The 12,029-nt window shown below is 37.9% G+C and overlaps 1 protein-coding gene across 1 annotated transcript; it reads left to right on the forward strand.

Moving 5' to 3' along the window:
* The first annotated feature begins 9,568 nt into the window (after positions 1-9,568).
* Positions 9,569-11,224, forward strand: LOC148016408 (uncharacterized). Its single transcript, XM_087663897.1, has one exon. The coding sequence runs from the start codon at positions 9,569-9,571 to the stop codon at positions 11,078-11,080; it is 1,512 nt and encodes a 503-aa protein (XP_087520023.1). The 3' UTR covers positions 11,081-11,224.
* Positions 11,225-12,029: the final 805 nt, after the last annotated feature.

Raw genomic sequence — 12,029 nt, forward strand, 5'->3', positions numbered from 1 at the left:
GAGCTATAACGTTGGAGAGTTACATTTTGCTCATCCTATTCTTAACATTTTCTTATTCTCTACACTTGACAATGTTGAGAAGAACACAATAATTTATTCTATTCTTTTTGTTGTTCAATTAAAGTATGTTCAAAGAGCAAGCAACAAGTGAAAGGAAACCGCAACCAAGAAGGTTTTTTTTGCTTCTTTCTTTTAAAAATATATAAACTTTTTAATTTATGTATAAATATTTTAATTAGTTTATGATTACTATTTTTTTTTAGTATTGCTATAGTAGTACTCTATGTAGACCATTTTACATAGAGTGCTACTACAATTGAACTACATCTAACATATTTACAAGAGAAATCATAGTTTACATCTAAAAATGAGTTTATTAGAGAAATCATAGTTAAATTAGTCATATTATAAATGCAAATACAAACATGCATGAAAGTGTTATAGTGCTCTATGCCATGTGCAAAGCTCTATAGTATTCTATATGTGCATTTTGTTATCTAAGATTGTAGTATTCTATATGTGCTTTGCACTTTGTGTAAATCTCTATACTATTTTGTATGTGTTATTTGTCTATCATCCAAGATTTATAACCTATTTTTTGTTTCTAATTTTTTAATTTGTGGATTTTTAGAATTTTATACAAAGAGAAAGTAGGAAGCAAGCAAAAGGAAACCAAATCAAGGAAAACAAGAAGGCATTTTTTCTTTCTCCCTTCTTTCTTTTGAAAGTATGTAACATTTTTATTTTATGTACTAATATATTGCTTAATCTCTATTCGAAGTCCAATTTTTAGTATTGTGAAGTACTACAATAGGACTATGTTTAAAGGCTACATGGCTATGTTCAATTAGTCATGTTGATAACCAGGCTTATAAATGCATATTGAAGCTTAAAAGTAGGTAGTGCTCTATGCCCTATGTAGACCTCTAGTATTCTACACTCTATGTAGAGCTCTGTAGTAGTTTCTTATATATATATATATATATATATATATATATATAATGTAAAATTTTGTGTTTTTGTTTTATATACAAATGGATTCACATATGGTCATGTATCTTGTGATCATGTAATTGTTATTTATGCTAGACTTGCTTACATGTTTAGCTGTGTACTACAAATGAGGGTGGAGATAGACATGATCATGGAGTAGAATGTTGCACTTTTACTATAGGAAAAATATGTACATTATCACAAGGAGATCCTAATCCTTCTAAGGGATACGAACTTATCAAGGAGTGAGCTCCACAAGCACCATCAATACATGCATATTGAGAATCCCTCTTCAATAGTTTTAGGTTATATTAACCTGTCTTCTTTGTAAAGCTAAATCTATCCTTAGAATATATCTACATTTTCACATAAAGTGTATAAACCTTTTGTAAACCAAATATTTGTACTTTTACACATATTTAATTGAAGAAATTTTTCTACACATGCTTGCTGATTTTGATTTTTATTGCTACCTTTTCCTATAGATTAGCTATACTTAACCATGTTCTCATTCCTTCTTATACTTGATTTTTGGCTTGCGAGCATCCATCAATGTCTAACTTCATGCAACTAGATGCAATTTGTCACAATTTTTATGTGGTGAAGTGGTGAATTACAATTCCAAAGTCCCTAAGCTTACATATTGAAGGTGCACCCTCAACAAGAGAAACATAGTACTGGGAATAATAGACAATGCACATATAGTAGACAACTTAGCCACAAAATGGAAGGCTAAGTATTAGAACAAAGATGAGGACTAGCCTATCTTATTGATGCATAGCCTTGGAGATATGTGGTTAAAGGGATTTGGAAATATGGTAGAAGTAAAGACCACTGCTCTACTTCAACATCACAACTAATAAGAAGCTTTTATGGATCATATCAAATTCAATGTGCCATCATTTTATTCCCAGTGACTAGTGTAATAGATTTCAAGGCTACATTTGAACTCAACAAGAAAGGAATCATAGTTTTGTGAGATCTTTGGCATTTCAATGATAAGGGATGGAAAGAAATTGTCATCCTCAAAAGAGAGTGCGATCTAAACTATTTCTACATCATTATGATTACATAACAAAACAAAACTATTGTCCATTATCTTGAGCAGGGCCATATTTAGGCTTGGCATTTTGAAATGAAGGCTCTCTAGGCCAGCACCCCTATGCTCTTATCCTCTATCATTTCATCCTATCTGATTTATGTAGGGGCCTTCCTATCTTGCATGTACCACATAGGAATTTCCTCATCAACTTCTACACTTTCACCTAGGCTGATTGTTTAAATAGCAACAACAAAGAGGCAACATATACAATAGCCAAAGCTACCATAACCTTGATTATAGGAAGCTTTCCAACAAAGATAAGAAAAAAACCAAATTAATCTCTTATCTTTCCTTAAAACTTGTTTAGAAAGCAATTAAGTATTTGACCTACTTTGATTAGGGTGCCAAGGTACCACACTATCTCTTTGGGCTTAGCCACTTTAAAGCCAACTCTAAGACCCACTACTCAATTTTCTTCTAGGAGAGGTAGAAGATCTCAATCTTAGATAGATTAACTTTAGAAGTAGAGAGTTGAGAGAATTTGGAATGTAGCTCCAAGGGCATGGAGATCGAGGCTCTATCGACTTTCACAATTGAGGCATTATCATCAGCAAATAAATGTACAATAGTTTGGGACCCATTTTGGAGGAGAGGGAGATCCTTAATGGTGTATAATTGGATATAGTGATCAATTATCCAAAGGAGAGTATCAATGATGAAAGCAAAGAGTAGGGGAGCTAGGGGATAGCCCTACCTAATAGACCTACATAAGGTGAAGGGGTAGTCAAAGCACCATTGATGCTCAATGTAGTTGAAGCATCCTTGAAGAGGGTAGCCACTAAATTGATGAGGATAGAAACAATCTTCATTACCAAGAGGATCACAAAGATGAAGGACTAGATGACCCTATCATAAGCCTTCTCTGATTAGGAGAAAATCAACTTGTGATTTGAGAGCATAGTCAATAGAGAAAATAAAATTTAGTACTACATTGCAAAATATTCTCCATGGATGAAGCCAAAATTTTTCCCATGGATTACTTTGGAAAACAAGTGTTTGACCCTTAGAGCCAATGCATTGGCACGCATCTTGTAAGAGAAGTTCAACATGGTAGTGGCCTTCAATTGGAGATCGTAATGTGGTCCTGAGAATTTGGGATCAACTTGATGATGTATTGATCCAGCTATCAAGGAAAATGATGGGGGTCTCATCCCATACATTCCTTGCCCGACCGATTCAAACAAGAGCATTGGGGAAAATGTGTAGCAAGGCATGCAGCTAGATTACCTGATGTAGTTGAGCAGGGCCACTAACTTTATTTCACAACTCGACCACAACTTTTGACAGACCTATGTTGGAAGGCCATTCAAGCCTATTCACTTTCCTACTTCAAGGTTGAATAGAAAGTGTTTGACTTTCTCTAGTGAGAAGATTCCATTTAGCACTAGTGCACTTGCCCAAAGTTGATCACGTCAGTTGTGCCATGTAGGAAGTCATGCAGCCTAGATTCATAGCTCGGAGTGAGTGGGGTCTCAATGCCTACTATGGTTGCAAGATACTCTTTGAAAACCCTAACAATAATTGTCTCATCATAGACTAAGACCCCTTGCTTTCTCTCAACACATGTAATTTCTTTCCTCTTATGCTTGGCTTTCAACTTTGAGAAGAAGAATTTGGGCCCATCCTTTGGCAACTCCCCTTGCCCTTTGAGTTGGATTGTAGCCACCATGATAGCTTCCCCTTCCTTGGCCTTCATGAACTCTTCAATGTCCTTGAGACATCTTTGCATGACCACCTAATGAGGATTAAGGGAGAGAGTAGTAAGCATTGCACATCTGGCACTAGAGGCTCAATGTAGCTCATCCTAACAGCCGCCTTGCAGCTCCCCTGTTGCTTCACTATTCTGGTAATTGCCTCCTAGCATTTTGACCAACTATAGTCTGGGGTGAGGCCAGGGTCTCTAGCTCCTTTCCAAACTTGGCACAATCTCATGACAAAGTACTAGTCTTTCAAGAAGGAAATATTCAGCCAAAATTGCAATGGATTGCTATTGCCTCTTGAAATTCTTTCCTTGCAACTAATGAATCATGAAATCACATTGCTTGGATCTTGTTGTAGAGCAATTAACTACATAGACTAAGAAAATAAAGATATTCTCATGGCCACATTTCACATTTGATGTTGATACAACTTCCATCTCCTATGCAAAGGTAGGCTTAAGGTCATCACAAATCAGGAGTAAGATCCATCCCTTTCCCCTCACTCCAACACCATAGAAGGTAGCCAACCCATTGATCTTGAACTTATTACAAGACTCATCCATTTTAATCTCATGGAGACCCAAAAAATGAGGTTTATACTTTCTCATAAGACACTTGCTTCCTAAGAACTGAGGTGAATCCCCTAATACTACATTAGCAAAATTTAATCTAGGAAGAAAATGATGCCTTCTTGCTACATTGCATTTGATTTGTCTTATATCTCATTCTCATTAAGAGGGGTATATAGTCCACCAGAGGATTATGGACAAGCCTCTTGAGAGAGTGCTTCTTACTAGAGTTCCCTTTGTTATTTGCACCCTTGGGAGCACCAATTTTCTTGTTGGACTACCTATCCTCATGTTCCATGAATTCCCTTGCTGGCTAGGGGGACCCCTAGGAGGAGAGGGGATTACACCTTATTTTCTATGCTTACTACTTCACTTGGGTGGTTGGATGCTAGACTTTAGACTTCAAATGGGCATCTTTATCTTGTAAATTGACTTTCTGTGGTGCATTCCTATCTTCCTTCTTCTCTTCCTACTTCACCGTGGCCTAAGCTTGCTCAGCCCAACTTAAGTAGGCAACTTCGAGCAAAATGTTTGTTACCCTTAAAGCCATAACAAGCATAAAGGAAGGCTACAAACTTGATACTTAGGAGGATCTTCAAGCCCCTAGGATCTTGGAATTGCAAGAACTTGGGATGCTCACTATGCCAATCCCATTAGATGCAATTTTTGCACGATAGTTTAACTAGGCCCCATGCAATCGAAGGAGATGGGGACTATAACAATTTCCCCAACATTACTTCAATAGTAGTAGAATCACCCACAAGTCAAGGGGGTAAATTGGTGAGCTTGATCCCTACCATAAACTCATGCGCAAGCACTCGAACGAAGGAAGAATATATACTAGGTTACCACTATAGCCAACACTAGAGGCCAACATTCAATCATGCTCTGTTTTGGATCCCAACAATGCCATATAAAGCCTTTCTCCATGAGCTTGAACTAAGTAATATTGGCCTTGCCTTGGTAGATGGCGTCAAACCAACAACAAAAATCATCTTTGACAAGAGGACAACCCATGAATCACATATATATGCTAGTAATAAGAAAGTACCATACTATTCCCAAAGATGCTCAATGGCTAATGAAACCTAGGCTTTATGGATTGGACTTCTTAATGGGATTTAGCTATGCATGCAACATTGTGGCACTCATGATCCTTCGTTAGTGAGTAATCAATTTTAGCCATGTTAAGATCATTGCTTTGAAGTGCTTGCCTAAAGCCTAATGATCCATTCAGAAACTTAGCTTGCATCTCATTTATTCTCTTCCTCTTGCTTACAACAATGTGCATGCATGCATGTTTGTAACATTGCATTGTAAATGGGCTTGAATGTGCCACCATTGCCACATTAGGCCATAAAAATATGTAAGTGAAGTTAATCACCACATCTCACAATTATAGGCTATGTCTCATGCTAGTGGTAGTTCCGAAGTTAATCACCACATCTCACAATTATAGACTATGTCTCATGCTACTGGTAGTTCCCTAAAAAATTGGCCCTTAACCAAGCACTATTTGCTATTATTTGATCTTGCATTCTAAGGACTATGCATTGTTCTACTTCCTAAGTCATCCACTTATAAATTAACTCCACTCTAAAAGGGTGTAATGTAAAGGGGTTATTTACAAATTGAATAGAAAAGGGTTGTGTTTTATTTAATAAAAATTCATACATAAGTATATTTATAAATAGGCATTGAGCGCACATGATGTAGAGGATATACGTATAATGAACCCCCAAAGGCAGTAGTTAAGTAACTTTGGGATGCGAAAAATCAAGATGTAATAACATGGATCATCAAGATGAACATTATTGAAAGAATTGACAAGATGAACATTGCTAGAAGTTGGTATGTAAGTATCTAAGATCTAATTCATTAAGCTTGTTTATTTCTAATGTTAAGTAGTATAATCTTTTCTTTTTTTGCTGATATGTATAATGCCCCATATTTAAAGGTATAAGGCAATGATAAGGGAGAAAAGGATTCAACAAGCGTAGTGGAATAATCGATAATGGATTTCAGTAGGGTTTTCACTATAGTATATGAGACACACCATCTTAGGTTATAGTTGTTCTACTTTGCAATATAAGCCAAAATCTAGGTATCAAATTTTTATGTCCATGTAGAATGGTTATTTGCAATGTAAAAAGTGACATTATGTGCCAGCTTTGAGCCCTCTTGTATGACAACTTATGCCAATTTTGGTTGTCAAAGGTTTATGTACACCCTTTTATATTTGATAATGCAACAATGACTTTTATTTGATGGTTCTTGTTCCTCTTCATATTATCATTGTACAACCTATTGTCTTAAGCTATATTCTTGCTTTTAGTCTTTTATATTTGGTTTTGACTCATGTAAACAATGCTCAATGTGTGTGCAAGAAGGAATAAAGGGAAGTTAAGAAGCTATAGCTTGTAGCTTTGCAACAAAGAGCTCCTTGATTTTTTAAACCTTGTGAACATAGTATGTATTTACATCTTTAGGTTCACATTTAATAGCATATGAAAATTGCAAATACAATATGTCTAAAATTGCATTTAATGCTCTTTAATGTAGCATAAATATTGCAATGGATAGAGCACATCTAAATATGTGTTTAATGTGGGATGATAATTTCAAGTGGATCACGTTCAAAAACATGTTGCCTATTTGCAAAATACATACGAATTAAGGTGCGAGTACTTGGATGCGCACTTAAATTCATCTATAGATATGCTCGTAAATTTTTACTTTAGTTCATAATATATGTCTATTTGGCCATCTATGAGCATAATCCTTTGTAGTTTCAACAAAGAAAAGAGGGATGTCTTGTTTTCCCATGTGGAGACCTCTCAATTAATATATGTAAAGTTATTTTTTGCCTATTTTTATTGTTTCTCAATGCGAAGGGAAAAGGGTTAAAGCTAGGATACATCCATAGATGATTAAACTTTAGGAGTGGATTACCTACTTTAGAATCAAAGAAGGAACTCGGACCAATCTTGATTATTAGGAGTTGATCTCCTGCTTGCAATTGGTGATTAAGATTCCTCAATCCGAGATGGTGCAAGCAATGGTAGTTAATTGGGAGAAGGTACTAAGTGATGCTTATTGGTATTCAATGTTTCTAAGTGGACCACATGGCAAATCTAGCATCTTAAATCTTAGAAATAGTTAACTAAATTAAACATACAAGAATTTGAATAACTTAACAAATTCACAACTAACAAGAGAAAAATACACCATAGGGCCCAACCTTCCACATGATAAAAGCTATGGCTTGCCATCCTCTATAATGAAATATTGATTGCATAGCTATTTAACAAATAAAATACCAATACCAATCAAATTATAGAGTTTAATATATTAAGAGGTTTCATGTAGCTTTATGTAGTTGATGTATAAAATTCTATGTACCAAATCACGACATTTTGACATTATCATTGCGTCCAACATGTATTAAAATCTCCAGAATAACTTTGAAAGCTCTAAATTTTGACTCCGAATGAAAGAGAACAACAAAACTAAGTTTTTGCACTATTTTTGCACACAATCTTGATGCCTTTATAAAGAAAGCTAGAAATGTTTTTTAAAAATCAACCACATTAATAAAATAGCAAAGTATTTAATTAAAAATCCTTATTTTAATAAAAACATATATTAAATTTATTATTCAATTATTATTTATTTAAAAATTAAATCAAATAATTTAATAGTAGAGACCAATGATTCATTTAAAATTACTACTAAAGAAGCCTAGACTTATAATTCACAAATAAACTAATAATTTTAATAATACACAATATCATGTGAATATATATTACCATACATTATGCTTACTATATAGATTCATCTAAATTTTTTTAATATAATAGTCTACTCATCACATCATATGGCACATTAGTATGCTTCCATTGATGTACCAAGCATAATGTGACTAATGTCTTATATGGACTTCTACCCAACAAGTCACGAACATGTGGCAAATAAATAAAATTTACAATAAAATTAAAAAAAACTTATTTTCATAGTGAATTATGGTAAAATACCATGATTATCATAATTTCATTATACTCAAGACAAGTTAGAAAGGGGACTCCTCATTAGGACACAATATTTGACTCTCCCCCTACACTAATGATCTCATCGAGGCACTTGTCCATTGGAAGTCCACACAGTCAAGGGCCTCGGATAACAAAGGTACTATCTCCACATGGGAGGATATTTGGGATAAGTAGCACAACGATTGGTATCCAAAGGAAAAGATAGTGAAATGCTTTAGGCTCACTGATAGTAAAGCCAACTAGCTTAATGAGGTTGCCCACTTAAGAAGGAAGAGTTGGCCTTCCTCCATAATTAAGGATTCAATCTTAAAATAGTTTGCCAACCCAATGAGTAAACAACTTTGCCTATGTACATCAATATGGGACGTTTCTCCTTGATAACTTGCAATCTTACTCAGTTTGCAATAGAAATGGAAAAGGGCATTTCCAATGGTTAGTACATATACATGGAAGAGAAGAGCTAGAAGAATTTGAAAGGGGACATCGTAATTCAAGCTAAACACATTATGATGGAAATTGATCCAAACATTGCTTCCTCTTCGTACTAGGTTGACTAAAAGAATTCCGGTTCGCCCCTCTACCCTTTTTGTAGAAGCAAAAGAGACAAAAAAGTATTTGTTCTAGGAGTGCATTCATGTATTGCTTGTTTGGAAAGCAACAAAAAAGTGGCTTAGGAGCACGGTGCACCACTCATCACGACACTTTCAAGTATATGTGGTTTTTTTTTTTTTTGAGACGAAGGGCCAATTTTGCTTACCCAAGTTTAACTTTATCCCAAATAGTCATTGTTGTATCATTGTCACCCTAAGCACTTGACATTCAAATAAGGGTTTACTAGTTTCACGTATCACAAGACTGTGTGATAAGGCTTGAGTTAATGAATCTCATCATCAAAATGTGCGCATTCCTCTCACCTTTTAGGCTTTTAAAGTTAAAAAACTGTACTACGTACTAAACGGCTTTTAGTACGTATTACAGTTTTTTTTTCTTTTTCTGCAAAGGTAAATAGCGTCTAAGAGGAACGAAACTGGATGTGCTAGCCTTGTTCTCAAAACTCGACGCTCGGTCGGTTGCCTCTTAGTTTGTAACTGACTGACAGTACAAGAATACTGGTTCGGTCCTTTGTTGCGCGGACGGTCGACTTAGCCGGAGACGATGACAGTAGGACTGAGTGTGAAGAAACCTGAGACATGGGTGCGCCAAGCCTTTAAAGGCCGAGCTGAGTTGCAGCAGGCGACCCTTCAGCCAGACGTCATGCACTTCTTTGAAGAAGTAGAGGTAGAGCCGCAGCCGAAAGGAGCACTGGAAGGGATAAAAGCAGAGCCGCCGCCAGCAGGAGCTCTAGAAGCAGCGTCAGCTCCTGAAGCTACATTCGGGGGGTCATGGATGTTCTCACAGCTGGATGGCGCGCGACGGCAGCTGCTAGCTGCAGCGCCGCCAAGCTCACTAGTGGAGAGCAGGCACAGGCGGGTCGAGCTGAGCCCGGGGAGCTGCAGCGGCGGCGGCGGAAGTAATATAATTATCGATACAGCTACTGTGGCGCATCGCGGCAGCATCCATTACGTCAGGCAGCGAGGGGGGATGAGCTCCTGCGGGTACCGGGGTGTGCGGCACCGGAAGTGGGGCCGATACGCGGCGGAGATTCGGGACCCGGTCACCAAGCAGCGCAAGTGGCTGGGCACCTTCGACACAGCGCTTGAGGCCGCCTTTGCCTATGACCGCGCTGCCCTCCTCATGCGGGGCCCCACCGCCGCCCGCACCAACTTCCCTCCCTTCATCTACCTCCTCGACAGAACCAACCCTAGCTGTCTACCCACTTGCGGGTCTACTCCTGCCACTCGCAGTGGCTGCACCAGTCGGCCCGCCACCGACGCCAACCCGACGTGTTCCCACATGTCGTACGGCACTTCGCCGCCGCCTTTCTGCCATGATTCAACGTTCGTAATTAACTCTCCTATCGGTGATCAGATATATCCTGCCGCAGGTTCACGTATCTCTAATTGTCCGTCCCCCCTATATAATTATTTCCAGCCTAACTCTGCAGTGCCAGCGCTTTCCGCTTCTAAATATTCAAGCGTCAGTCATCACTCCACCCTCCTCGGCCACGGAAGCCCGGCGCCCGTGAATGTTAATTCTAGTACATCGATAGGCTCTCTTAATTGTCCGCCAACTCTTTTCTCGTCAGATCCTTCATCGAATGATTCTTATCTAAGGGAGTTCGCTGGTGAGTATTATAGCACCCTTACCGGCCATCCTTATTTCGACAGCTCTACGTCCTCCTTAATACCCTCTTCTCCTGCATCGGATCATCATTGCTTATGGGACTTAGCAAGTGAATATCGCAACCCTGGCTATCTTTACTTCGACAGCTCTACGTCCCACTTCATGCCATCTTCCTCTCTCGTGGGCGACTGTAACGAGCCAATGTTGCCGCACTCAGATCCAATGGTTTACGAATATGCAGCAGCTGCCGCCAGTGAACAACCGTCCAATAAAAATAAGATACATGAAATGCGGCTTCCCTTTGGTCTTCTGGGCCCACCCGATATTATCGCTAACAATGATCTAAATACGCATCGGCCCGTAATTAACAACAGCTCGTATGTGACGAGTATGTCTTGTTTTACCACTCCCATCAATCAGAGTTGGGCAGATCCCAGCTTATGAGCATCATTGATTATCAACACATGGTTCCGCTTCTGTAATCTTTATTTTCTGGGGGCTATAGCCAATAGACTGGTGAGACACGAGAGGGAAGCAAAGAGGATCAATGGTCGTATGAATCGATATTAGCCTTTCTTTATGGTTGTTTGACAATTTTATTAATGCGTTTGTCCATACATTTTTTCATATATCGGCAGTTGGCATTAACACTTCAATACTCCTCTTAAGTGTGGATTGCTTATACAAAGGGTGAGCTAAGAATGAATCTAATAGACTGCAAAGACTCTCGCTACAAGTGAATCTAAAGGTACCTTATTCCTTTGAAAAGGAAACTTTAAATTTATTGCATCCGACTCCCGAGTATTCTGGTTTTTACAAGCGCCGCGATAATTTGCGCTGGGTAAGAGATACATATCAACTGTTTCGCCTACTGTGTGCACGTTTCTGTTTTAAAAAATTGGCAGCAGCTTGAATACGCTATCATTACATCGAAGCTTTGGGGCTTTGGAGTTGTTCTTTGAATGAGAAGGATGGCAGCAGCTTCATATTCCATTGCTCTCATTAGTATCAGCTTATCTTTGTTGGATATGAGGAATTCGTTCTCAAATGCAAATTGAATATACTAGCTATAAGCATTTACAAAATTTCAGACTTATCCATATAAGCATTTACAAAATTTCAGACTTAGCCAACAATATCTACTAACGAAAGGCATATTTATAGAATATCCCAAGCCAATATGCTTGAGAAGCGCCCAGTTACAGGGCTGCTCATGAGTGAGACAAGGGACGCATACTTCAACTTTCTTTTATAGGAATACATTACAAGAAATGGTTTATTATGTGCTCGTTATCATGAATGATGATAATATGGTCACCCTAGAAAACACATCAAGACGCTTCCAATACCCTATGACGTCGTGAGGGCTAAACTCGTGAACCTTGTCGCATTA

This window comes from Lygodium microphyllum, chromosome 23 (genome assembly GCF_053477565.2).
Source record: "Lygodium microphyllum isolate KBCC chromosome 23, Lygodium_microphyllum_v1.1.10, whole genome shotgun sequence".
In the NCBI taxonomy this organism is placed as follows: Eukaryota; Viridiplantae; Streptophyta; class Polypodiopsida; order Schizaeales; family Lygodiaceae; genus Lygodium; species Lygodium microphyllum.

What these genes read in the sequence shown, in the direction of transcription:
- LOC148016408 (XM_087663897.1), top strand. Translation starts at nt 9,569, where the DNA reads ATGACAGTAGGACTGAGTGTGAAGAAACCTGAGACATGGGTGCGCCAA.